The 26,446-nt window shown below is 54.9% G+C and overlaps 4 protein-coding genes across 9 annotated transcripts in view; 2 read left to right on the top strand and 2 right to left on the bottom strand.

Annotated features, from left to right (window-relative positions):
- The first annotated feature begins 387 nt into the window (after positions 1-387).
- TGFBR3L (transforming growth factor beta receptor 3 like) lies at positions 388-3,662 on the top strand. The gene is made up of 7 exons (XM_014467287.2): positions 388-445; positions 1,252-1,388; positions 1,468-1,758; positions 2,392-2,512; positions 2,614-2,772; positions 2,902-3,052; positions 3,465-3,662. The coding sequence occupies exons 1-6, from the start codon at positions 388-390 to the stop codon at positions 3,045-3,047; spliced, it is 912 nt and encodes a 303-aa protein (XP_014322773.2). The 3' UTR covers positions 3,048-3,052; positions 3,465-3,662.
- Positions 3,663-3,795: 133 nt separating this feature from the next.
- SNAPC2 (small nuclear RNA activating complex polypeptide 2) lies at positions 3,796-6,796 on the top strand. Its single transcript, XM_006101881.3, has 5 exons — positions 3,796-4,726; positions 5,183-5,302; positions 5,438-5,506; positions 5,796-6,054; positions 6,146-6,796. Exons 1-5 carry the CDS (start codon positions 4,544-4,546, stop codon positions 6,475-6,477), a joined length of 963 nt encoding a protein of 320 aa, XP_006101943.1. The 5' UTR covers positions 3,796-4,543; the 3' UTR covers positions 6,478-6,796.
- A 3,037-nt stretch (positions 6,797-9,833) lies between these two features.
- On the bottom strand, positions 9,834-10,827 carry CTXN1 (cortexin 1). Its single transcript, XM_006101880.3, has 2 exons — positions 10,661-10,827; positions 9,834-10,329 (listed from the first exon to the last, which is right to left on the bottom strand). Exon 2 carries the CDS (start codon positions 10,307-10,309, stop codon positions 10,061-10,063), a length of 249 nt encoding a protein of 82 aa, XP_006101942.1. The 5' UTR covers positions 10,310-10,329; positions 10,661-10,827; the 3' UTR covers positions 9,834-10,060.
- Positions 10,828-11,241: 414 nt separating this feature from the next.
- TIMM44 (translocase of inner mitochondrial membrane 44) overlaps positions 11,242-26,446 on the bottom strand; it is a 17,131-nt gene continuing 1,926 nt past the window's right edge. For 3 of the 6 annotated variants that reach the window (XM_006101879.3, XM_023743354.1, XM_023743353.1), the window contains 12 exons: positions 24,383-24,484; positions 21,876-22,046; positions 20,844-20,924; positions 19,969-20,097; positions 18,298-18,437; positions 17,923-18,008; positions 17,140-17,232; positions 16,908-17,032; positions 15,440-15,490; positions 13,074-13,163; positions 12,169-12,279; positions 11,242-11,800 (listed from right to left, as the gene is read on the bottom strand). In XM_006101879.3, coding sequence (XP_006101941.1) covers positions 11,681-11,800; positions 12,169-12,279; positions 13,074-13,163; positions 15,440-15,490; positions 16,908-17,032; positions 17,140-17,232; positions 17,923-18,008; positions 18,298-18,437; positions 19,969-20,097; positions 20,844-20,924; positions 21,876-22,046; positions 24,383-24,484 — 1,299 coding nt within the window. In that variant the 3' untranslated portion in view covers positions 11,242-11,680. The remainder of the gene's footprint in view (positions 11,801-12,168; positions 12,280-13,073; positions 13,164-15,439; positions 15,491-16,907; positions 17,033-17,139; positions 17,233-17,922; positions 18,009-18,297; positions 18,438-19,968; positions 20,098-20,843; positions 20,925-21,875; positions 22,047-24,382; positions 24,485-26,446) is intronic. The other 3 variants (XM_023743355.1, XM_023743356.1, XM_014467291.2) reach the window with 3 other exon arrangements.

The following is a 26,446-nucleotide window of genomic DNA, read 5'->3' as shown; positions in this document are numbered from 1 at the left end:
CCCTGACCTTGAGGTTGGAGGGCTGGGAAGTGGTGAATTCTGGTGGATAAGGTCTCTGCATCAAAAGGGAAACTGAGGCAGGGTTGTGGCTGGGAGGGTGGTCTTTGTAGTGATTTGCCCAACATCAAGCAGGCAGTACGGAGGGACACCCGACCCCCAATAGCCAGAGGTCCTGCTGGAGAAGAGCTCTTAATCCCTGGCGGCCTTGGGGAAGGGCTCTGGTGTCAGCCCCTCAGTCTGCCACCCCCGCTCTTTGCTTCCCGGAGTGGCTGCCCAGCCAAGGACAGGGACACCTGCTTACCTGCTGGGCCTGGGTGCTGCCTGGACTGGTGCCTCTGCCTCTGGCCCCCACACACTTACCGCAGCCAGTCCAGCATGCTGGGTACCATGGTCCTACTGCTGGCCCTGCTCCCAGGGATCTCCACCTTGCCCAGCGGGCCACCTGGTATGTAGGGATTGGGAAATATATATGTCTTCATGCTCCCATTCCTCCGCCACCCTTTCTGAACCTCCATCTATCTTGCCTTGGGAAATGTGTGGGTGGGCAGTGGGGTCTACCCCTGTCCCCCATTTCCAGGTTCTCTGGGATCCCCAACTTCAAAGTTCCCAGCAGCCACGTGAGGCCAAGTACTGTGGGAGGGGAGGGGTCTGGGCAGATACTTTTAGGGAATGTGTATGTGGGCCATCATGAAGCAGACATGTATGCACTGCATGTGCATGTCCTCACTGATTAGAAGACCCCTGTTGGTGTTCCTGGTGCCTCTACCTTTACTGCGATGCCCTCAACCTGAGAGTCAGGACAGACGGAAAGCCTGGTGGCCTGCCTGGGCTTGGGCTGTGCCAGAAGGGCTGTGGAAGAGCACCCCTCTTTCCTTTCCCCCCTTCCTTTGATGACAGCACCTGTCTCCTCTTAGAAAGGGAAGGGTGGGGGCCCCACACTCCTGGCCCTGCTGCAGCTCCCCAGCCTGGAATTCCCTCGCTCACTGTGGGGAAGGAAAGCAAAGCCAGGAAGGGGAGCCCCTCAACCAGGGGCACACAGCTTTGTGCACAGCCTCGCTGCTGGGCTGTGATGCCCCAAGGGTCTCCAGGGAATACATCATAGCTGGTGTCCCACCTGCCTGAACGAGGAGCCTAGCGTGAGTGAATTCTCCACGCAACATTTTCCCGAGGAGGCTAGGAGATTGAATCATTTGCTTGAGGGCCTAAGGGGCAGCCCGCACTCCCTCTGTGCCACTCTTTCTGCCCCGCCAGCGCCCCCCTTTCCAGTGGCGCCCGGGTTGTGGCTGCGTCGACCCCTTTTCAGTCTAGAGCTGTCAGACGCACAGGACGCGTTCCACCGCCGCGCAGGGCCGCTCAAGGTCCCAGCGGACAGCCGCGTGTTCGTGCAGGTGCGGACAGACGTGGGGCAAGCCGGGCCGGCGGGCAGGTGGGCGCAGCTGGATCCTGAAGGCGACACTCCACCCCCAGGCGGCCCTGGCCCGGTCCTCCCCGCGCTGGAGCCTGGCCCTGCACCGCTGCTGGGTGACGCCCTCCTCACGTCCGGCCCCAGGACCCGCCCTGGCGCTACTGCGAGGGGGCTGCCCCGCTGATTCCTCGGTCACCTTCCCGCCACCACGCCCTGGGGCTGCCCGCTTCAGCTTCCGTCTGCGCCCGGTCTTCAATGCCTCTGTGCAGTTCTTGCACTGCCAGCTGAGCCGCTGCCGCCTCCGGGGAACCCACCGGACTCCTGAACCTCTGACGCTGCCGCCCCAGTCGCCGGTGTGCGGGCGCAGGACAGGGAGTCTGGGCTCCTGAGGCCGGTGTGGGGTGGGCAGGATCACCTCCAGCATTGGAAGGAGGAGCCTCTCGGGTTTGGGGAATCTTGGGGTCAGGGCGCTTTGGAGCCTGGGGCACGGGTCCCTTGGAGCTGGGGGTAGATACTGGGTCTCTCCCAGGCCAGGCACAGGGGCCTTGAGGGGCCCCAGGGGCTCCGCACAAGGGTTCCTCAGTGAACAGGGAGTGTAGGCACTGAATTCCTTCATGGCCATAGCACCAGGACCCCCTTGGGTGGGCCTCTGAGGTCCCTCCAAGGCTGGGTGGTTGGATAAAAGGCACTAAGGGGCCAAGTCTCTGGGTGCCTAAAGTTAGAATCCACGATTAGGTGCTCAGAGAGCCGGGTCGTGTGACTTCCTTGAGGGGCTGAAATTTGGAGTCTGGGAGCTGTGCGGCTGGCTGCTTGTATATCTAATGGGCTGGGCTTGGGGACCCCCAAGGGGTCGGATTCACAGGGATCTAGTGGTGGGACTCCTGGTTGCAAAGAGATCTCTCGGGAGCCCTGGGGAGGAGCTCCTGGATCCCGGGCCCTCACATCCCTGTCCCTTCCCTCTCCCCCCCACCCCCACCCCGCTGCAGTGTCTGCCTCAGGAAGAGGCGTGCGCCAGCAGTGGCAGCGGCGAGAGTCTGGGTGCCAACGGCCCCCACCTGCACACACTGACGCAGCCCATCGTGGTCACGGTGCCACGGCCGCCCCTCAGTGAGCGCGAAAGTCCTCTGCGGGGGGTCCCTGGGGCAGGAAAATTGGGGTGGGAGGACTTCTGGGGCCTGGGCCTAGTCTCCGCGTTGTGCTCCCCACAGGGCCACCTAAGGGCGTCCCCGGCATAGCCGTACGCCCTGAGCCTCCTGCGCCAGCCCCGGTGGCCCTGGAGCCCGCACCGTTGGTGGCGCTGGTGGTGGCCGCCTTCTTGTTGGGCGCCGCGCTGGTCGCCGGGCTCGGCCTCGTGTGCGCGCATTCAGGTACCAAGCTTGGCCCGCTCAGATCTTCCCTTCGCCCCCAGAATATTCCAGTGCCTTGGGGTCCGGGTCACTGCGTTCCCAGCTTGCGGAGTCTGGCCATCCTTAGACCTGCCCCCGTTATGCCCGTAGCAGCCCCCAGGGAGCGCCCCTGCACCGGGCCAGCGTTCAGCAACCCCTACTGCTCCGGAGCCTGCCTCTCACTTCCAGCGCCCCCACCTCCCAGCCCACCCCCGAGAGCCTCGCCTAGCGATCCGCAGCCCAGAAGAACCCAGTGAGGCAGGTAAGTGTGTGTGTGTGTGTGTGTGTGTGTGTGTGTAACATAGGGCCCATAGGAGAGCTGGAGGAGGGAGGTGATGATAATGACTTCATAGCGCTTTCTCTGTGCCAGGCAGCCTTCTAAATGTTTACTAATTTAATCCTCATAAAAAACTTTTGGTAGATACTATTAAAATCCCCATTTTAGAGAAGAGAAAAATGAGGCACTCTCTGAAGTTAAGTAATTTATCAAAGGTCACAAAATTTGGTGGAGCTGGGATTCAAACTCAGGCAGTGGGTCACCCGTGGTAGCCTGCGGGCTCTGTGTCTGACAGCACCATGATTCAGACCTAGCATCCTCACCCCCTCACACAGACTAATGAGGGAAGTCATCATCAGCTGAGAGGGAGGTAGCTTTCCTGGTGTCCTCTCCCTAGGGTGGCCTGGGTCGCCCCTTCAAGGGATGGCGCGCCCCCAGCAGAGTCCAGGGACGCACCCGCCAGACTTATGTCGGAGCAGACTCACTAGTCTGGACCGCAGCCTTCGACCTCGGACCCCACGGGACCACGATCCCTGCACCCCGCCCCCTCACTCCTCCCACCTGGACTCAAAATAAACATCTGGTCTGACATGCAGAGCTCTGAAGTATGCTGTGCGCAGGGCTGGGGGTGCGGAGCAGGAAGCGGAGGCTTGGTATCTGGACTGGGAGGGTTCTGGGCTGGCAGAGGCCCCGACTGGAGAGGTAGAGCTTGGGGGCGGGCTCATACACCCATATGCTTGAGTGCAGATAGGGGTCAGGGGAGACCCAAGGGCGTTTTGTCCCAGACAGAAAGGGGCACCCGACCCCCACAGGTTAAGTTTTAAATCCCGCTTTCTTCCTCCACCTCAGCACCGGACCACCTGCCTCTTTAGCTCTTCCCAGATCCAGGCCTTCTTCGCTCTCCACTCGCACCGCCCGGACCCTGCCCTCGCTAGGACCCCGACCTCCGGCCTCTGCTCCTGTCTCCTCTCCCTTCTGGTCTAGAGCTCCCCAAATCCTTCCTGCCCGAGCTTCGAGCTCCCCTGGGCATTGACAAGTGCGAAACGACTAGCTCCATTTTACAGATGAGGAAACGGAGGCTGGGTACAGCTAAATCAGTTGCTCAGGTCCCCAGGGTTGGGCGACCCCACAGCCCAGGCTCTTGGCTACGACTGGGCGGGCAGCTGCCCTTCCGGCCTCTTCGAGAAGCAAATCACACCGCAGGAGTTTCACAAGACTTAGTCCAGAAATGGCGGGAGGGCACGAGATCTAAGTGGCTCCAGTGTACAAATGGGATAAAATGCGGACGGGGTCGTGTTCGCCGCAGCCAGTTCGGATGCTGGCCTCTCTCATTTCGCAGCCACACCCCGCCCTCTACCTCCCAGCGCAGACCACGCCCCCGTCGGCGTCCGCTTCCGCGCGTGCTTTGCGGCCCCAGCGGCCTCCGTAACCCCGCCCCCAGGGGCGGGGCTGGCCGCCAACTCCGCAGACACCGGCATGAAGCCTCCACCGAGGCGACGAGCTGCCCCGGCGCGCTATCGGGGCGAGGTGGCCGGCGGCGCCGTCTGGAGCGCCCTCGAGAAGCGGCAGCTGCTCCGACTCCTGCAGGCGCGGCGGGGCCAGCCGGAGCCGGACGTCGCCGAGCTGGCCGGGGAGCTGCCGGGCCGGAGCGAGGCCGAGGTGACGGGATCCCGGAAGGGAGAAGGCTGGACGCGGACCTGAGATGTGTCCGGGGAGAGGGGGCACCGCGAGTAGGACTAGTGGCGTGACGTGGGCAGGACCAGCGCGAGCCTGGGGGCGGGGCGGAGGCAAAATCGAGGGGCGGGACGCACTGCGAGTGGACTGAACGGAGACCCAGACTGGGCGCACGTGGCGCACTGTGCAGCGGCGCTAGGCGGGAATGAGGTTGAAATATGAATCAGGAAATGGGGTGCAGCGGACGAAACGGAGGTGAATAGGGTAGGACTGCAGGGAGGAGCCAGATGGGCCTGGACCTTACATTTTTATGAGGTCACCCTTGGGTCTGGGCCCCAGACCCCAGGCAGAGTCGCTGTAACCCTTAACGTTGGGCTTTGGCCTCTGCACCCAAGCCTTGGGTTTGTAGAAAGCCCATTTGGTCTCCTTTCTCTTCCCCAGATTCGGGATTTCCTCCAGCAGCTCAAGAACCGTGTGGCCCGGGAAGCCATTCAGAAGGTGCATCCAGGTGGCCTAAAGGGTCAAAGGCGTCGGGAAACACAGCCCCCAGCTCCCATCGAGGTGAGGCAGGGCCAGGCTCCCTGGAAGATGGGTGGGAGTTGGGAGGATAACTTGGTCAGAGGATCCTCAGGAAGGGGGGGACTCCTAAGAGTTGATCCCTAGGCTGACCAGGTACTTTCTCGTTGCCCTACCCAGGTGTGGATGGATCTGGCTAAGAAGATAACAGGCCCACTGGAGGAAGCTCTGACTGTGGCTTTCTCACAGGTACAACCATCCCCTAGGGAGGCCAAGGGTGTCCCTAGGGACAAGGTCATACACACACACACACACAAGAGCGTAAGTAAGGTATGGATGTGTCCTGGGCCCTTCCTCTTGCTAGCTCTGGCCAATCACTGGACACCTTGAGCCTCAGTACCCCTCCTCTGAGGCCATCTTCTGTATGTGACACCTTCCTTGGGTGAGCGGGTGGAGAGCTCAGCACAGTTAGCAGGGCGGGGGTGGTGACTGAAGGGAGGACTTATGCTTTTCCCTTCCTGATCTGTCTGCCTGTCAGGCACTCACCATCATGGCCGTGGAGCCCGTCAGCCTCCTGTACTCCAAGCCGTCCAAGCCTACACAGGCACATGGAAAACTACTGCCCCTTAACACCCCTAGCAGACAAGAGAACCCGAGCCCTGAGGCTTCTGGCCCCACCCCTGAAGCAGCTGCTGGCCCCTCTGCTGAGGGAGACCTCGAAGTGGATTTTGAAAAGATCTACAAGTACCTGTCATCCATCTCCCACAGCTGCCATGGCCCTGAGCTTTCCCCAGCTGGTGAGAAGAAAGGGGGAGGGGGCTATGGTGGTGGGGTCCAGGCAGCAAGTCCTGACCTCCTCTTACCCTTCCCCTCGCCATCCACCACCAGAGTCAGCTGTGGTCCTTGACCTGCTCATGTCACTTCCTGAGGAGCTGTCTCACCTGCCCTGTGCAGCCCTGGTTGAGCATATGATGGATACATACCTACATCTGATGACCCCCCAGTCTGACCCCAGCGGTGGGAACCTGGGACCGGGAGCTGAGGTTTGTGGGACTGGCTCTAGGGGGCAAGAGGAGTCCAGTCAGGCCACCCCCCAGGCCCCTGAGAATGCCAGGCCTAGCAAACCGAGATCTGCCTGGCAAGTAGTTGGCGTTTGCCCCCTGAACCCATTTCTGGTGCCCCTGGAGCTTCTGGGCCAGGTAGCTACCCCTGCAAAGTGAGGGTCCCAGCAGACAGAGCACACACCAGACATCTGTGAGCTCCTGGCCTTCACTTCTGCTTGGGCTGGCACTGGGTATTCATGAGGATCTGGTCCTGGTGGAAAGTCCCTCACTCAGTGTGCAGTGCCACGTGGCCTTTAGGACATTCCAAACAGCAGGGGTTTCAGAAATGGAAGCCCATTTGTACAGGAGTTCAGCCACAGATCTTAAGTGGGGGCAGCCAGATGGCTGGGATAAAACCACCATCAAATACTGCCTCTCCTCCTCTCCTGCATTCTTTTGCTTATACCCTATAACTGAATAAAATTTTCAATCTGTCTCTTTTTTTTAAAGTTGATTTTAGATAGGGAGAGAAACATCGATTTGTTGTTCCACTTATTTATGCATTCATTGGTTGATTCTTGTATGTTCTCTGACTGGGGATCGAACCCGCAATCTTCGCATATTGGGATGACACTCTAATCAACTGAGCTACCCAGCAAGGGTTGTCTCACTCTTTTTTCTGTGACTTAAAGGTAGCAGAGCCCTGGCTGGTGTTCTCAGTGGTTAGAGTGTCGACCCATGCATCTAAGAGTCATGGGTTTGATTTCTGGTCAAGAGTGCATACCTGGGTTGCAGGTTCGATCCCAGGCCCTGGTTGGGGCACGTGCAGGAGGCAACCAATTAATGTCTCTTTCCCTTTCTCCCTTCCACTCTCTCTAAAAGTCAATAGATAAAATATCCTCGGGTGAGAATTAATAGCAACAAAAAAAGTGGCAGTGGTGGCTCAGAGTACAGAGGGAGATGTTGGAGGTAGGAGAGAGCTTAGGGTCCTGGGGACCGAGGGGCATGCCAAGGAGGAGGGTGCAATCACCAAACGCTACCACTGCCTGCCAGGCTTGCTCCAAAGCTGCTTGGAGTGACCTCAGTTTGACTGAGGGGACCCGTGGTGATTATATAGAAGGTCAAGACAAGCCTTAGCTTGACAGGTGTCAGGGGAAGTTTTTCTGAGCAGGGTGACCTTATATCATACAGATGGAAGGGGGGAGGGCACCAGCAGAGTGAGGTGAGGCTGTGTTGGGCAAAATGAATCTTTGTACTTAACCCAAACAGTCACCAGGACCACCAGTTCACCCCAGAAGGGGTGGGCCCATATCACCGGAAAGGAATGTTCTTGCATCACAAGTGGGTCTGTTGCCACTTGGCTGTCTATATCACACTTCCCTCCCCTGCTGGTATGAGCCACTTCTGTCCGTAAGTTCCCTTATAAACTCTTTAAAAAAATATATATTGATTTCAGAGAGGAAGGGAGGAGAGATAGAAACATCATAAGCATGATGTTTCTCCAGTGGGCCTGTTATCTTCTTAGCCAGATCCATCCACACCTGGGTAGGGCAACGAGAAAGTACCTGGTCAGCCTAGGGATCAACTCTTAGGAGTCCCCCCCTTCCTGAGGATCCTCTGACCAAGTTATCCTCCCAACTCCCACCCATCTTCCAGGGAGCCTGGCCCTGCCTCACCTCACATCAAAGCCAGGGGTATTGAGGTGGTAACCAATGGACATAGACACCAGGGGGGTGAGGGCATAAACGGGAGTGGGGTGGGGGGCAATGGGGGGATAAGGACACATATGTAATACCTTAAATCAATAAAAAATATAATAATTGCTGGGCCTCGGCCGGGCTGGTGTTACTCAGTGGTTGAGCATTGACCCAGGAACCCAGAAGTCACCTGTTCGATTTCCTCATCAGGACACATGCCCGGGTTGTGGGCTTGATCCCCAGTAGGGAGTGTGCAGGAGGTAGCTGATCGATGATGTTTCTCTCTCATCGACGTTTCTATATCTCTATCCCTCTCCCTCTAAATCAATAAAAATATTAAAACAAACATGCTTATGATGTTTATTTAATAAAATAAACACATCAATGATGAGAATCATTGATCAGCTGCCTCCTGCACACCCACTACTGGGGATGAAGCCTGCAACCAGGCATGTGCCTTTGACCAGAATCCTTCAGTCCACATGCCAACGCTGTGTCCACTGAGCCAAACCAGCTAGGGCCCTTAGTAAACTTGATGTTGCCCAAGGCTGAGGGACCCCAGGGTTAGGGGTGTGCTGTCCCATGTTGCAGGTTAGAGAGAGGGTCTTCTGAGCTAGCCTTGGGGAAGCAAAGGGAGGAGGAGCAGAGCTGGGGAGAGTAGGGAGCTGGAGTCCCACCTGTTGTCAAAGGCCCCAAATTCCTGGAGGTGCTTTTGGGTTTCCTTGCAAGGGGGTCCCCCCTCTACAGCCTCCAAGGGTGTGGGTTCAGGGGAGGGCAGGACAGGAACCAGTGTCCTTCCACGGAATGGCATTCCCCCAGGCTTAACTAGTCCTCTGAGAGCCCCAAATTTTCTGTTCCAAGAGTCTGTGCATTCACTCAGCCTTCCTTTTATAGAAACCCTCACTTCTCCCCACACACATTGCACACGGCTCTCCTGGGACACACAGCACATTTCCTAGGTGGGTTGTGGAGTCAGCCCACTCCATGATTGGGACCCCCCTCCCCCCGCCACACACACACCAGACCCACGGGTTCCCAAGGGCACATGATGATGATCGGAAGGAGGGACCAATGTCAGAGGGGTTTGGAGCTGAAGATGTAATCATCGCAGCAGGAGGCCATGCCAGTTCTTGTAGGGCTGGCTGAGGGCACCCCATCCCCACTGCACTCAGCTAAGTCCATTCCCCAGAGTCTCCCTAAGTCAAGGGAAAGAGGAGGGTGTCTTGGCTGTGCCTGAAGCCAGGGGTATTGAGGTGGTAACACACCAGTCCCCCAAAGTATGGGTCTAAATGTCTTTGCAGCACTGGGCAGGAATGCTAACAGCTTTCTGCTTGGCTCAAGTAAGCACTCAACAATAGCTTTTATTATCACCATCTACTCAGAAACAGGAAGAGTAAGAAGGCATGAGGAGGGCATGGGGGGCGGGGGCAGGGAGATGGTGTGGGGCATGGCAGGAGGGATCAGGGGTAGGTGTCAGTATTGCCAGTGACTGGCATACGGAGGTGGTGACCGAGGGAGGGGTGTGCAGATTACTAACAGGCCTGGGCGGGGGGTGGAAGTGAGTCTGCCGGGCTTTGCCCCCACGGAAGGTGCCAAACATCCTGGACACAGCAGCCATTGTTGCTCTTCAGGCTCGGTCTCAGGGCAGGCAGCACTGGGCATATTCTACCCCAAGGAGGGGTTCAACACGGGGGAGGGGCGGGGGATGGAGTAGTGGGATGGCCAGACGACATGGGAGGGGGGAGACAGAGGGGTCCCCGCATCCAGGAACGCACATACCATTTATGTTGGAGGCTGGACAACAGCAGAGCCACCTACACGCTAGGGGGGGTGGGGGGGTGGGGGTGGGTGTCAGTGAGTTTTGGGGCGAGGACAGGGAGGGATAAAGGCACCAAGTGGGGCTCGGGCTTGTCTGGGAGGGATGATGGGAGAGGCCTGCGAGTATGGAAGGTGTCTGGGCAGGGAGGGGCTGGACTTCTCATGCACTCCTCCTTTGGCTGGGCTCTGGGGTGGGATCCCGAGCGCGGTCAGGCCGACAAAGGGCCACCCAAGGGTGCCGTGGCTCAGACCAGCGCGTAGTCGAATTGGCCACGCTCGAGCGCCTCCTTGTGGTCGGTCCAGGACGAGGCGGGCATGCGGCTGTAGGGGTCGAGTAGGATGCGCACGCAGCGCACCATCAGCAGCACCAGCACCACGAGCAGGCAGAGCACGAAGGCGAACACTGTGCGCTGCTCAGCGTCCAGGCCCACACCCGCCGGGGGCCCCGTCGACGGCGGCAGCGGCTCGGGGGACAGCGTCCAGGTCGTGCTCATGGCTCACATCCCCGCGAGTCCTGCGGACAAGAAGTCGGCCCTGGGCGCGGGGATGAGGCTGTGCCTTCCCACATCGCCCTCCTCCACCCACCTTGCCCGTCCCCCCTCTCCGGTCTCCAGGCAATGCCCATGCCCCACCAGTAGGCATATCACCACGCGGGGACCCAACTCCGCACAGGTTGGGGAGCTGAGAGCGGAGACGGAGCCCCGACCTGGCCAGCCAGCACACAACAGGTGCAATCGCGCAGCCCTGGGACGCGGCATGGGATCCTTCCCCGTGCCCTGCTCGCTGTCATTGTTCTCGGCGTCCCGGGGACTCCTTTGCCCCACCACCCGTGCCTTTCCCCTCACCCTGGCCTCGACCGCGATGGGGACCGAGCGCCTGGCAGCCGTGTTCTCCTCCGGGACCCGCGCCGACTCTGCTCTCGGCCTCTCCCAGGCGGTGGTGACGGCAGTGGCGGTCGGGACTCAGCCCACCCCACCCGCTCCAGAAGCGGCAGAGACCGAGGCGGGCGAGGCGCGAGTGAGCCTGGCAGCCGCTGCTGTTTCCATAGCGACGGGGGCGGAGGCTGCGCAGGGAGCGGCGCACGGCAGCGACCCCGCCCCGGCCTCAGGATCACTTCTCAGGCCCAGCTCAGCTGCAGGCATCCAGGATCCCCACCCCTACAAGTACCCCAGATGCTCCGCCCAGATCTTAGCCCCTGCACTCCCTCAGCCCTAGGGATCCCAACCCCCAGACAGTTCATGGGAAAACTCCCTCGCTTTTCTTCTCACTGGTCCCCCCACCCCCACCCCCACCCCCCAGGAGTGCAGGGTCCTAACCAGACAAGGCATCCTTCTAGGTCCACAGTTTCTTCAGTGACCTTGACTGCTTCCCGTGACCATCTTGCCCACCCAGCCACACCAGTGACAGACATCTCAGACCACTCAAGTTGCTCTCCTGCACTTTGGTGTTTTATTATCACTTCCAAATCTCAGTCATACAGGTTAATAAGGGCACTGTTAAATTTTTTTTTAAATGAAGCTAAAACGGCCTCGATGATATGGCCAGTGGGCCCCACCACCTGTCCCCAGAGGAGTCCCTGGGCCAGAGCCTCTTCCTCTTGGCATTGTCTGGCCAGTGTGCCTTGTTGACTTTCCCTGCCAGCAACCCCTGAGCAGCAGAGGGGGGTTCAGGGGCTGGCACTGTGGGGAGCAGCCCTCTACAGTTGCTGGCCATTCCCGGTCCAGCTGGTTCTACAACCACCCTAGCAGAGAGCAGTCCAGAGCTGACAGTCGTCCCCAGAGGTCTATTGCCACAGCTGGACATTCCCACCCTGTGCAGCTGCCCTGCGATGTACAGCCTGGAACCTCCGGTTGTGGCTGCCAAGCTCAGAGGACCTGCTCTGTACTGGAAGCGGAGATGTCCAGGAGCCGCCAGGCCGCATAAGGGTTGAGCTCATCCTGGTCCCGGCACAGTGCCCACACGTACAGCATGCGTAACACCTTGTCCTGCAGGAGTGGGAATGGGTATGAGCCTGGAGGCAGAGAGCAGCACAGCAGAATGAAGCTGCCAGGTCAGGACATGGGGGACACTGGGGGACCAGGGAGAGGTGTTGGAGTGTGGGTCTGGGGTCCAGAACAGAGGCTGGGACAGAGGCTAAAACTCAGGACTTGGTAAAACTGGACAAGTCAGTTGCCTTCTGACCTCCACCAGACCCAAAACAGGCCCTGGGACTTTTCAAGGTGCCATCCTGCTGTCCCCTCCCAGTCACAGAACTTCCTGGCTCTGAACTGCCACCTGTGTAGGTGGCTGGCCACTGCCATCCAACTGGTCCTGGGCTGGCTGCCTGCCCTGTCTAGCCCCCTCCCTCACTCACCGGGTTGCCCTCGACCACCTCGCCTTTGGCGTTCTTGATCACCATCACCAGCTGGGCGTGGAAGGTGACAATCAGCACGGGGCCCTGCTCCATCATCTTGCCCATGGCCAGCTGTGGGGGGAGCCAATGGGGTGGATGGGTATCACTGAACAGTCCCCCACCAATTCCCTGTTGCTCCCCTTGATGTGGAGACCCCCGTGTCCTGGGATGCTGCCAGGAGGAGCAGGGCACCTCAACATCTCAACTCATCACCCTGGAGGGACTCCGAGGAGCCACCCCAATCAGTACTCCAAGCCTGTCACCTCCTGCTGGCCTGTTTCTGTGTAGGCATTTCCCAGGAAACCCTTCCCATGGACAAATCCAAACCCTCTACTGTGAGATGGAGTCTGAACTTCTGAGAACCCATGAGGGCTCCCAACACCCTGGCAGCCTCTTGGTCCCCAGACTGGGGCTGTGCGGGGTAGGGGGTGGGAGGGCAGCACACGCAAAAGGACCTCAGAGTTGGGTACCTCATACACAGGTGGGGGGAGGGAGGTTGGCGCTGGCATGCTTTTAGCCCAGAACAGGGAGGAAACGGGGGTGATTGTGGCAGAGCAGGTCTTTGGCAGCTGAGAAGTCCTGACAAAGCCCCCACCCTTCCTAGAAGGTGCAGGCATACCATCACCTTGGGGGACTCTGGGACCCTGATATCTGGGCAGCAGCAGCCCTTATGCCTACCACTTTCCTGAGAATATTCCAACCATAGGACTATGGAAAACTTTCACTGCAAGGGACCCTTGAGATCATTTAATCAAGGTGCCCACCTGTGATGGAACTCCTCCAGGGATGGGGAGCTCACTCCTCATGCTGATCAGTATGCTTTCCCAATCCCAGGGGACACCCAGCCCACCCGGAAAGTCACTTACGTCGACATTGTCAATGTCCAAGATACGGGAGTGGAACTGGAGGCCCAGCGCCTTGGCCTGCTGGATTGGGTGGGCCAGCTGGCTGTAGGTCTGCAACAAGAGGCCAACGTGCCCATCTGAGGACCACCCAAGACCAAGCCACACCAAGGCGCCACACCACAAGAGAGGGCTGGTGCACCGCTAATGCCTGCCCACCTTGGGCAGGTGCCAGCCTCCCAGAACATGCTTACTGCAGGCGGCTCACGAACAGAATTTCCTGATTTCAGCTCTTGCACCTTCCAGAAATGGCCACAGTGCCTGGGTGTGCTACGCCAGGAGCAGCAGATGCCAGGAGCATGGGTCCAAGTACAGAGGCTGGAGCCAGCCATTGCTGGCCCAAGTCACACACTTCCTTCTTATTATAAAGACAGAGCTGTCAGGACCACCAAATGAAAGTGGTATTAATCAGCACAGTAGGTAACTCCTCTGGAAAGCCACCTGAAATGCACTCCAGGGTTAAGTAGAGGCCTGCTTGGCTGATCTTAAATGCTCCCACATTTATCTCACTCCAAGTCTTGGCCTGGAATCAAACACTTCTAGGATTTGCCCTAACCCATGGGTGGCTTTGAAACTAACTGCTTTGTTCTCACCGACTAGCCCTTTGTAGGTAGCTGACCATCGCAGGCAGCCTGCTCTCTCTACGGGGACAGTGGCGCCCCAAGTGACACTCTTAATCCCCTCGTGCCTATTCCCACACCCAAAACACAGCCTCTGGGACATGTGCAGCCTCATATCACAACAGGCAACCACAACAGAAGACATTCCAATAGAGAGAAAAATATGGGGCTCTTAAAGATGACATTTAAAAAACACCTCTGTGAGCAGCTATAATCTCAGCTGTGTTCCCAGGGGCACCAGCAGCTCTCTGGCAAAGAGAATCCGCCATGTCATAATGGTTCCAAAGCAAAAACAAAAAACAAACAAATAAACAAACAAAAAACACACCTTGTACTGACTGTTGGATTAGTCACCATGCAGGGGTGTGTTTAAAAAGAAAATCTAACAATTTCTCTGCTTTTTCCAAGTTGTTTTTGAGCTGGCACAGAACAGAATCGACCAAAAAAAGCCTCTGGATTGCTTAATACAAAGAAAATGGAAGCAAACACCCCATGAAGTCACAGGTCAGGAAGTGAGCAGGGTAAGGCGAGGTGGCGGGAGAAGATGGAAACCCTGAGGAGATGAGGCGGTTGCCAGGAACAGGGCAGACAGTGTAACACCTGACCCACCTCCTCATAGTCTAGTACTGCCTGTGGCCCTGGGACCCCTAACCCTGACCCCGGGGGAGCAGTGGGGCCTCATCAGGACCCATGGCTCCTCCCCAGGCAGGAAATTTTATCAATGTCTATTTTGATCTGTGTTCTGGGATCTTGAAGCAAGAATAGCTAATGAACTCATCTGGTGCTTTGTGTACCCTGGAACACTGCTTCTGTGTTCAAGCTGTACCCCACAGAACGGGGACAACGGTGTGACTCTGGCTCAGGAAAGGAGGTGATGGAGGCCTTTGGGGCCTCCAAATGCTCTTTCTCCAGCACCCATGGGCTCCAGGGGAACATCTAATGCAGCTCAGAGTTATTCATTGTCCATTTCCACCTGACCCCTGGGCCCCCAGCCTATACCTCAGGCCATCCTGGCCACGAGACCTTGCTACATGTCACTTAGGGCCACCTAAAACAGGGCAGATAGGCCACACTGAAAACTCACCTTACTCAGATGCTTCTCTTATCATCACCTTTCTCTCCTATGAGCCTTCTTAAACCAGAATTAGGATGGAGGAAGGGTTCTGGATGACAAGGCAGGAGGACTGACCTAGTCCCAGGCCATCCTTTAGGCCAAGTAAGGGAAGAAAGAGCAAGCTGGAAGGACCATGCCTGACTAGTTTACTCTAGAACAGTGGTTCTCAACCTTCTGGCCCTTTAAATACAGTTCCTCATGTTGTGACCCAACCATAAAATTATTTTCGTTGCTACTTCATAACTGTCATGTTGCTACTGTTATGAATCGTAATGTAAATATCTGATATGCAGGATGGTCTTAGGTGACCCCTGTGAAAGGGTTGTTCGACCGCCAAAGGGGTTGCGACCCACAGGTTGAGAACCGCTGCTCTAGAAGGACCAGCCACCAGGCCCTCGGTGAGTCTTGCAGGTTATGTGGTATGATGTGCATAAGGGACAGAAGGATCTGTGCCTCTGAGCATGTCAGACATAAGAACCTCCCTTTAACCAGGACACCAGGCCCTGTCATGCCTTTTCCAGACCAGCTGCTTAGCAGATCTCCTCCAAACTGTGATTTCTATTTAGGCCTAAATAGAGAAAAAGAAAAGTACTCACAGCTTCATAGCACCAGTCTTTGAGAATGTCAAGCTCTCCAGAAATCATGGCCTAAAAAGGAAAAGACAAAAAAAAAAGTAAGAGAATGAGAGTGGGCTTTTGAGGCAGAATATTGAAGGATGTTCTCCAATGAGATCCTTTCCTCAGCAGACCCCTTTGTGGTGGGGTCTGGTTGAGGAAGGATGGGGAAGTTGAGTCAGGCTGCAGCAAGGGGTGCCATCTCCCCAGGCCCCTGGGAGCAGAGCCTCTGCATGTGGCCCAGGGTGGGTCTCCAAAGACCTGGTAGAAGGAAGAGGAAGGTGGCAGTATGCCAGGCTCTCACCCTGGCAGGGAAATTGAACCAAGGAGGTGAGAAGCTGCTTTCTGCTTCCCCTGGGGATAAAGCTTTGGATGGTGAGGCTCATATAGGGAGGGGGGAATAGGGGCTGATTCCAGGAACCTGGAATCAGGGCTGAGAGGAGCCCAGAAAATGGAGAGGGGGCCAGGTGCCTGTGGGAAACTGTAGGTAGGCTGAGTGCTGAGCCACCCTTACCTTGGAAGAAACTGCCTGAGCTTGGACTGCTGCTTTCAGGAATCACCCCACTCCCACCTCTGCCCAGCCCAGCCCAGCCCAGCCCAAAGTGGCATGAGGGACCTGGGCAATCAGAGGAGGGAGAGGGGACCACATGGAGGCTGGTGGGAGGGAGGTGACAGGCAGAGAGTACAGGCATCCACATGAAGTGAGGGCTTTTCTTTCATCCTACTAGGGGCCTCCCAAAGGCCTGGTTTGGCTCGGCTAGAGGTTGGGGGCTGTAAATGGGTAGAGAAAAGGCAGCTGACAGGGACAGGGGCCTCATGGAGGGTGGGACTTTGAGCAAGCCACCCCATCCTCACTTCTGAGGCAAAAGGAGGTGCAAGGGGAGCAGAAAATGGGATTCAGGATTCCTAGGGAGACCTACAGGAAGAGGGAAGAGAGCCCCCTGCTGCCACAGTAGCCCTGGTCTGGCTCCATGTCTTGAGGATCTGGTTGGAGCTCACATGCACCCCCCCAAGCCTTCCTCATGGCTCACCCCAAGAGCCAGCAGCCAGCTTCTCCCTGACTCCTGAAAGGCCTCTAGCATCTGGAAGACAAACACCTGACCCGACAGCCACAAGGGAATAGCTTCAGGCAGAGAACATGAGGGAAACGAAATGGAAAGGGAGACTGAGTCCTAGAGGCAGACACACGCCGTGGGTCAGGGCCACCACCACTAGGACCAGAGGGGGCTATGGGCAACAGATGCCTTCTCAGAGGTATTTGATGGACAAGGCCTGGGAGTGGGGTGCTCAGGCTCTGAAGACTGAAGCCTCATCTCTGCTGAGAAAACACTCTCCTTAGCTAAACATCCCTGGGGGAACTTTCTGATCTGGTCTCAGGTTGGTGGTACACCAAAGGCAGGGCAGTGAGGACAGGACACCTGAGGACTGGCCTTCAGGGTTGGGCACCCACCTCCAGGACGTTGGGGATGATGTCATTCTCACACTGCTGCAGGAACCGCTCCTTGTCAAAGGCCGGATCCACACGTAGGATCTCCGTGAGCACCTCGGACATCTCTGTCTTCGAAAACAGACCCCCTGGGGGCAGCCAAGCCTGGAGTAAGTAGGGGTGCTGGGAACCCCTCCCTGCTGTCAGCCCAGCGGTGTGGGGATGGGGCAAGATGGTCCTGAAGCCACCCACTCACCCAGCAAGTCTGTGACCTTATCTGTCAGTGCACGGGAGGCCCGGATGAGTGTGTTGTCACTCTCGTCATACCTCATCTTCATCTCGAAGAACCCTGAGGAGACGGGTCAGGGGTCAGGGGTCAGGGCTCCCTTCCAGAAACATATGCCTCGGCCTGACTTCTGGGAGCTCCTCGTGGTCTGTGTGACTGCTCCAGACACAGGCAGGGTAAATGAGAAGACCACTCTTGAGCTTGCTTCCTCAGCTATGCAGACTGGGCAGCCAACCTACCTCAGGGGCTGCAGAGACCACTCAGCTGTGGGCCTGGGGGTGGGGGTAGGGGATGCAAACAAGGAAACACAGCCTCTAGGATGGTGTGGCCCCACTATGTCAGCATCTGGGAAGCTCCATGCGCCAACAAGAGCAGATAACTCCAGGGCCCCGAGTAGGCTTGGGCTCTATCTGCACCAGGGTTCCTGGCCTTCTGGCCTTCCTAATGATGAAGTGTCTCTCAGTATCCACAGCTACATCATCAGGGAGGACACTGTGCCTAGTCACCCTGCTCTGACAATGGCCAAGAGGGTGACCCAGCCCTAATGGCAATGTCCCTGCCCACTGGCCACCTCGAGGCCAGTGCCCCACTGCTCACTCACTGAGTAACCCTGCAGAAATCAGTGGTCCTCTCTGACTCCAGTCTCCTCCTCTGTAAAATGGGGGTCGGCTGTGCCAAGCCTGAGGAGTGCTCAGGAAGTGTCCCCTGTCACAGCCTTGCTGTCAGCCATGTGTTGGTGACATGAACACTCACGGTTGAACACCACATTGTTGTCCCTGAAGTCCTTCCACTGCTGATACCACTTGGAGTCCTTGTGCAGCACGACTCCCAGGGCATCCCTGGAGAAGATGGGGTGGTTGGTGAGCAGTTGCTGGGGAGTCACTGGGCCCAGGCCCATTGCTGTGGGGAGGAGGGCCCAAGCTCAGGGGCTTTGGTGACCCCATCCTCATCCCTCAGCTTCCTGTCTTCTCTATTCCCCTTCCCACCTCCTACCCTCCCACAAATTCTCTCAAGGGAGCCAGAGAACCTGGAGCAGAAAACAACTCAATAACTGACTTGTGTGGAACTTTTGTGAGCCTGAAGGGGAGGCAGTGAGGAGAATCCCGGGCCAGGCGGCCTGGTACCTACTCATTGGGCTCAAACACTTTCTCTTCCTTGAACTTCTCTCCAGCAAACTCCTTCCTTTTCCTGAGCCGTTCGGGCCTGCGGTAGGGCCCGGTCTGGCCCAGGACACTTTCATCGATCTCCTTTTTCACTGACTCCACCCCCTGGAGGAGAGTAAAGCTTGGGGTGGGTACTGGGGACCTTCCTGACACCCACAGATCAGTCTCAGTCGGTGCACAGTTGTGTCTAAAATCAGGGAGTGTATGCTGTGAACCCCAACCTCAGGCCCGATGGTACCCTGGGGCCTCCCCTTCCCCAGGTCTTTTGGTCACCTGGCCCACATCATCCACCTGGCCTAGCAACAACATGCCTGAGACTCCAAGGGCTGACTTCTGCCCCCTCCCCTTCCAGGAGCAGCAGACATGCCTTCCCCCGCACCCAGATGACCCTCAGATTCTGAGACCCATACCCCACTCTCCCTGGAACCAGGCGGGCATCCTAAGTTCTGCCTCTGCCCCACTCTCCCGATTCAAGCAGACCCAAAGTCTGTGGGTCCACCTCCCCAAATCTCTCGAACCCATTTCCCCTCCCTCCACCCCAAGGACAGCTCCATCAAGGCCTCCCAAGACACTCTCAGGACTCCTCTGTGCCGGTACCAGAGTCCAGACTGGAAAGCTGTGCCTCTTCCACACCCAATACAGTCATACTTCAGTTTATTGCACTTCACACATATTGTTTTTTTATAAATTAAAGGTAAGACCCTCTACCAGTAAAAAGATTACAACTTGCTGAAGGCTCAGATAATGGTATTTTTTTTAGCAATAAAAAATTAAGGTCTATACATTGTGATTTGAGACATAATGCTATAGCACATGTAACAGATTACAGTACAGTGTAATGTAACTTTTGAATGCACTGGGAAACCACACCACTTCTATGGCTGGCTTTATTGTGATATTCACTTTAGTCAATGGTCTAGAACCAATCCTACAATATCTCTGAGGTCTACCTATATCCTTCTTTGGTTCCTTGTCACTTTCTGGAGGAAACCTTAAGTCCTCTGGGTGGCCTGCAGGACTGTTCCAATGGTCTCTGCTTTCCCTTGGCCTCCCTCTGAGACCCCTGCATTTGCTCTGACTATGCCAGGTGGCGAGGGATATACCAAGCAGACTGTACTTGCACCCCTCCACAGGACCGGCTCCCTCTGTCTACAACCCCTTCCCTGTGTGTTTCTCTGTCACATGTCACTCAGGAACTGCCTGTCCCCTTTTCTGTCCCCCCAAACCCTTCGAGAGTCGGAACTCGGACTTTGTCTTCTGTGGCTCCTGTGGCCAGCAGAGGCCCTGGCATGTGGTACGGTTCAATAACTGTTACTGGAATGAATTCAGGACCTCAGTCACCCCCAGTGCAACAGAACTCTGGGTTATGGACATTGCTTAGGGTGTTAGCAGCTGAGAGTGTGCGAGAGGCTCTCTCAGTGCATTAACCTGAAGCTCCATAGGGGCTGTGACTTGCCGAAGGTCACCCAGCCAGGAGGCAGCAGGACCTGAAACCTCAAGTGGGCTCTCCTCACCAATCCCACTGCACTCCCTTCAGTGCAGCCAGCCTTCTCTGGGGTTGAGCTCTGAGGTGGGAACCCTGGCTCTCAGCTTCAGAGAGGGCCAGAGCCCACGCAGGCCCCAGCATCTAACTCACCTGGGAGAAGGCTTTGAAGGCCCCACCCTTGGACACCGACTCAGCAGACTGCTTGGCAGTCTTGGCTGCTTCCTCCACACCCTCCTTGATTTTCCGGCCAAGGTCACTTTTACTGACTTCGTCAAGACTCTACTGAGACAGAAAAGGGAGAGGGTGTCAGCGCAGTACCCTTGGAGACCCACAGGGGCGCCCCTGGAACCAAGGCCAGTCCTTAACCTCCAAAGGGTGGGTGGGAACAGGCACTCTGAACTCATCTGGCTCCTCAGGCCCCAAGACTTAAGCACACACATCTGAGAACACTGCCTATAATTTCCGGGGTGCTGTTCCCTGGGTCATCTGGCCTTTTCCCAGAATGGGTAGGAGCTCCAAGTCTTCATAGAATGCCACAAGAGCAGCAGTCCAGGGAGAGGGAGTGAGAAAGAAAGTGAGGGTGTGCCCAGTATTGGGCCTAGAACCTGCAAAGTCCTGCCTCCCCTCTCCTGCCCACAACAACAGAACCAATAAGAAGAAAGACCCCACACCGTGGGGGGGAAGGCAGGGAATCTCAACCTCATACCTACTCTCCCCTGGGGCGAACTATCCCCTCCCCTTCTGTTTTCAGGCAGGCAGAATAAAACCTTTATTTTACCCTCGTGTCCTGGCTGGTGGACCATTCACTTCTAACTGAAGTAGTAAACTGCCTGGCAGGTGGGCAAGTGTGACTTCCCTTCCTTCCTGAGGGGTGTTGTGTATTTGAACTCTGGAAGCCACCATGCCAGGCTGGCTCTCCCCTTGTTAGCTGCCCAGCTCCCGAGTCATGTCTGCATGACCCCATGGTGGGCACAGATGGGCCATGGGGGCTATGGCAGGAAACTGAGGGACCCAGAGGCCATTACCTCCTTCACAGTGCCGGTGATAGCCCCCAACTTCTTCTTGATCACCTCACTTGTCCGCACGGTTTCGGATTCAATGGTTTTCTATCGAAAGGATGTTGTTTCCTTTTGTTACTATATAGCAGTTACCAGAGAGCCAAAAGACCAAAGAAACATTTTCTCAGCAGCCCCCCCCCTCCCCCAAACGTCACCTCTCCATCCCCCTCTAACCCACCCCACTGCCTGGTCTGTGGGTCTCAGCAGCTGAAGGCCAACTGGGACCCTCCTAAGCACAGGAGGCCTTGGTCCTGAATCTTTCTCTGGGTGGCAGGGGCTGGTCTTGCCTGTCAGCTTGTCAGTATTCTCCTTCCCCACTTTGCCCCCCACCCAGTCACCAGTCACTGCAGCATTTCCCACACCCCAGCCACCCCACCCAACCTTAGCCTGCTCTGCCCCCAAAGGACTCCTCAGCCCAACCCCGACTTTAATGAAAGGGTGTTCTTCCCTTGGGTTGAGTTCCCACACAGGTAGTCACATCTATTTGAGAGATTTGGGGGGACACTCAGAGGGAACAGGGCTTGTACACAGCCTGGGAGGGGGCCTAGGGCAGTGTACCCCCACTCAGTGCAGCTACTTGTTAAGAGGTGGAAATGGTAATTAGTAATTATACAAGCACCCTGAGGCACATTCTATCCATTTCACTCAGAGGACCTATGATCAGGAGGCTCTTAGGAGCAGCTCACCTCAAACCCAGTGCTTGAGGGGTCACAAGGGGTCTTTGGAGCTGGAGATTCTAACCCAGCAGGTAGAGAGGGCCCTGCATTTCTCACCAGCTCCCAGAAGCCAATGCTGTACTATGTCACTACAGAACTGGAAAGCTGGATGATCCATTCTTGTCCCCTAGGCAGCTATCATCACTGAGGTGAACTCAGCTCCACAAAAGCTGCTCTTCCCCCAGTCACACCTGCACTGAGCTCCATGCACTGTCTGGGACCAGGAAAATCCTGGCTCTGAAAGTAAGTGCCCACTGAGGGAGACACAAGCAAAGGGACTCACATATTTCCTTCTGGCTTCCTGGAGCGCATCTGACTCTTCCAACTTCCGGGCCTCATCTCGGAATTTTTTTATACTTTCTTTCATTTCTTTGTTTTTGGCTAACTCTTGTTTGATATTATCTAGCAAGCCGGAGAGAAAGCCTTTTCGGTTTCCAGAAGAATAGGATTTGAACTGGAAAGATGTAAAAGGAATAAAGGATTTTTAATTTTCTCCTTTTTGTTTATGCAGGTTTAACAATACAAGACAAATTTAAAAAGTACAGACATCCAGACAACAAAGTATTATCCTATATAATAAAAGCCTAATATGCAAATCGAACAGCAGAATGACTGGCAGAACGACCGGTCGCTATGATGCGCACTGACCACCAAGGGGCAGATGCTCAATGCAGGAGCTGCCCCCATCCTGCTGGCCCCGACCAGCCATGGCAGTGTGGGCGGGCCAGGCCAGCCAAGGTGGGTGCCAGCGGGGGACCCTACCCATGCACGAATTTCATGCACCAGGCCTCTAGTTTAGCAACAAAAAGAAGTGAGCTATCAAGCCATAAAAAGACCTAAAGGAAACTTAAAAGCATGTTATTAAATTAAAGAAGCCAGTCTGATTCCAACTCTATGAAATTCTGGAAAAGGCAAAACTTTGGGTTTGGGATAAACAGACAGGACACAGGATTACTAGGGCAGTAGAAATTATTCTGTATAATACTATAATGATGAATACAAATGATTATACTTGCCAAAACTCATAGAATGTACAACACAGAGTGATCCTAATGTAATCTATAGACTTCAGTTAATAATAATGTATCCATATCAGCTCACCAGTTGTAACAAATGTCCCACCCTGATACAAGATGTGAATAACAGGGAAATTGTGCTGAGCGGGAGAGGAGGTATATGTGAACTCTCTGTACTTTCTGCTCAATTTTTCTGTGAATCTAAAACTGTTTAAAAAAAAGTCTATTAAAAATAAAACATAATGCCAGGCTCCTTCTCCAACAGAGGAAACACTGGAAAAGAAACAGGAGCAGCTTAGAATCCTCCTGGGGATTCAAACATGCTCACCCAAGGCCAAGGTCAACACCAAAGGGGCTCATGACCCAAAACTGAATTTGAAGAATTCTGTGGCCCCTACTCCCAAAGGGGGCTGGCACAGGGCCCTGTTCTCCAGGCTTTTGGGGCCAGGTAACTTCTTCGTTTGGGGCCACTCCCAAGTTTTGGGACTTACATGTCACCCAAAGGCCTGCACACTGGTCCAAATCTCCCTCTCTTGGCCCATAGGATCACAGTCACCGAGAGCTCAAGCTCAAAATTCCCCTCCACCCAACACACCCAGAGGCCAGACTCTAAAAGAGGCCCTGCTCCAGGAACAAGCCACAATGTTGTACACTGCTTAAGACACAGGGTCAGACAGAACCAGGTTTAGATCCCTGCTTTGGCACTTATGTAACTAAGAGCACGCTCAGAGAAGAGAATGCTTAAAGAATGATTGTGAGAGAGTCAAGTCATAGTGAAGTGGCTGAGTGTGCTCAGCTGCTCCTACCACTTCCACAATGTGTTGGGTATGCTGCCATGGTTGGGGGCTCACTTTACCGATTTCAAGAGCAACTGCCTCCCCGGCCCATCCAGCCCCAGGGAAAGTTTTGACAAGCTCAGGGCTACTCCACAGGAAAGGCGGCCTGGCCTTGTCTAGATGCACCCTGGCAGGCTGCTGTCTTGTCTAGATGCACCCTGACCAGCCTTTCTCTCCACAGGACTCCAAGTTCTAAAAACATCAGGGACTATGCCACCTTGCAGCAGCCCTGACACTCGCTCAGGGGCTACAAACTGCAGTTGGGATTGGACAAGTAAAGGAAAGGGCCACAGGGCCTGTCCCATGCCTGTAACAGCACCAGGAGAGGATCAGGGAGATAAAGCCTGAGCAAGGCAGGCACAGGAAACTAGCTGTCTGCATGGACACAGCTGAGATGAGCCTGGAAAGGAGAGTGGGCTGCCCAGTGCAGACTGGGGAAGAATGTCAGGTTTTGGGCTTTGCTCCCTGGTCGTGAGGCACCAACAGAAGCATGGTTAAAGGGGAGTGACAGGGAGGGCAAAGCTCTAGAAAATGCTAATGTGAAGAACAACATAAAGGATGGGGGAGATGTAGCCTGGAGAAACTAAGCCCCAGGATATGATGGTTGACACTCTGGAGTTGCTCAAATGCTTATAAGGCTGTCACCTAGAAAAGGAACAGCCTTGCGCAGTGAAGGACCCACTGGTAGAAACCACAAAGGACGCCTTTCTAGCCATCAGGTGACACATTGTGCTACTTTGTGAGGCAGGGTTTCTAGCCCTGACAATGTGGAGCACTTTAGGGATATGGAGAAGACTAGGCATTTAGGCTCTGTAACTCCCAAGGCCTTAGATATGGAATGCCTGGCAATATGGGCAACATCCTGGAGCCCTCTTTGTTGTCAACTAGCTCTGATTTTTCAGGCCTCCCCCTCTGTCTGCTTGATCTGAGTTACTCACCAGGGGCAGCTCTCCATTTGGCCTGCGTATCTGATAGGTACCACGGGGTAGTGGCACTAGATTGTGGCTGGACAGAAACTGGACGCCACTGCCGAGGCATCTCTAATTGGGGGAGAAAAGAAAAAGATCCATTCAGATAAGAGGGTAACTAGGAAGTAAATAGGCCACACTAAAAAAGCAGGAGTTGCCTGAGACTCATTTGCCAATTTTTAAAAATATATATATTTTTATTGATTTCAGAAAGGAAGAGAAACATCAATAATGAAAATCAGCCGCCTCCTGCACGCCCCCCAGTGGGGGTCGAGCCCGCAACCCAGGCATATGCCCTTGACTGGAATCAAACCAGGGACCCTTCAGTCTGCAGGATAATGCTCTAGCCACTGAGCTAAACCAGCTAGGGCTCGTTCGCCAATTTTTATCCCATGACTGCCACTTGCTAAACGCTCCACAATCTTCCCAAATTCTGAGAAGCGAGTGGAATCTGGTGGGAAGAGAAAACACTGGATCTCCATCACCAGGGGCCATATCTACCCTCCCACCTCTGAACCTAGGGGAAACTAGATTGGTCCTAGGAAATGCCAATTTATGGTGGAACAAGGCTAAATCCCCAACTTAATCCCTTAGTCTGACAATAGGCAGGCTGAGTCTCAATGCTGATGGCAAGCAGTCTTTTCTCACAAGCCCACCCACTTCTACTGGCCTTGTAAGACCAGAGACCTGGGCATTAAGAGGTAAACACTGATAGCCCTGGCTAAGTAGCTCAGGTGGTTAGAAGAACATTGTCCCAATACGCCAGAGTTGTGGGTTTGATCCCTAGTCAGGGCATATACAAGAATCAACCAATGAATGCATAAAATAAGTGGAACAACAAATAGATGTTTCTCTCTCTAAAATAAATTTTTAAAAAGAGCTAAACACTGATAACTTACTGTACCAGGCACAACCCTGGAATAAACCTACCATGTCCTGGTCCAGGGTCAGGCTATAAGCAGGGCAACTTAGGGAGTCACTTGGCAAAGATGCTGCTAACCTAAGGGCTTATGCAGGTCCTGTTCAGTGTTGTATCCCAGAACCCAGCATGGAGCCGGGCACATTGATATCAATAGCCCGATAGAACCAAACTTTCTTCTTTGTTTTTTTTAAAAATAAATCTTTATTGTTGAAAGTATTACTTATGTTCCCTTTTTTCCCCCAATGACCCCCTCCAGCCCACCCCTGTCCCCAACCCCAGGCCTTCACCACCCTATTATCTGTGTCCATGGGTTATGAATATATATGCATACAAGGTCTTTGGTTGATTACCTCCCACCCACCCACCCATCTCCTCTCTTCCCTCCAAGATTCTGCACTCTGTTCCATACTTCCATGTCTCTGAATCCACTCCGTTCATCAGTTTATTTTGTTAATCAGACTCCACATGAGTGAGATCATGTGATACTTATCTTTCTCTGACTGACTTATTTCACTTAGCATGATACTCTCCAGGGCCACTGCTCTAAACCCTGATTCAAAAGACAAAGCCAATGAAAAAAATCAGTCCAAGACAACTTCTTTCTCCGGCACTCAGATTCCAATGGAATATTTTCCTTCCTCCAGAATCTGGCTCTGGAGTCAGAATGACCTCGGCTTTATGTTATAGCATAGTAAAAGCTAGGAAAATTCCAGGAGAAGCAGAATAGGGAAACTGAGACAGTTAAACAGCAGTTTGTGTCCATCTAGTACAGTGGTTCTCAACCTTCCTAATGCCGCGACCCTTTAATACAGTTCCTTATGTTGTGGTGACCCCCAACCATAACATTATTTTTGTTGCTACTTCATAACTGTAATTTTGCTACTGTTATGAATCGTAATGTAAATATCTGATATGCAGGATGTATTTTCATTGTTACAAATTGAACATAATTAAAGCATAGTGATTAATCACAAAAACAATATGTAATTATATATGTGTTTTCCGATGGTCTTAGGCGACCCCTGTGAAAAGGTCGTTTGGACCCAAAGGGGTCTCGACCCCCAGGTTGAGAACCACTGATCTAGATTCTAGAAATAGACCCATCTTTGTGA

The sequence above is a fragment of the Myotis lucifugus genome, unplaced genomic scaffold (assembly GCF_000147115.1).
Source record: "Myotis lucifugus unplaced genomic scaffold, Myoluc2.0 scaffold_386, whole genome shotgun sequence".
In the NCBI taxonomy this organism is placed as follows: Eukaryota; Metazoa; Chordata; class Mammalia; order Chiroptera; family Vespertilionidae; genus Myotis; species Myotis lucifugus.
The sequence above is the reverse complement of the archived record's forward strand: the minus strand, read 5'-3'. Positions and strand labels throughout refer to the sequence as shown.

Bases quoted from the DNA above. Each gene is read 5' to 3' on its own strand.
- TGFBR3L (XM_014467287.2), top strand. From the start codon at position 388: ATGGTCCTACTGCTGGCCCTGCTCCCAGGGATCTCCACCTTGCCCAGC. The intron at 1,389-1,467 runs GTGCGGACAGAC...CTCCACCCCCAG, and splicing joins ACAGCCGCGTGTTCGTGCAG to GCGGCCCTGGCCCGGTCCTC. The intron at 2,773-2,901 runs GTACCAAGCTTG...TTATGCCCGTAG, and splicing joins CCTCGTGTGCGCGCATTCAG to CAGCCCCCAGGGAGCGCCCC.
- SNAPC2 (XM_006101881.3), top strand. From the start codon at position 4,544: ATGAAGCCTCCACCGAGGCGACGAGCTGCCCCGGCGCGCTATCGGGGC. The intron at 4,727-5,182 runs GTGACGGGATCC...TCTCTTCCCCAG, and splicing joins CGGGCCGGAGCGAGGCCGAG to ATTCGGGATTTCCTCCAGCA. The intron at 6,055-6,145 runs GTGAGAAGAAAG...ATCCACCACCAG, and splicing joins CCCTGAGCTTTCCCCAGCTG to AGTCAGCTGTGGTCCTTGAC.
- CTXN1 (XM_006101880.3), bottom strand. From the start codon at position 10,309: ATGAGCACGACCTGGACGCTGTCCCCCGAGCCGCTGCCGCCGTCGACG.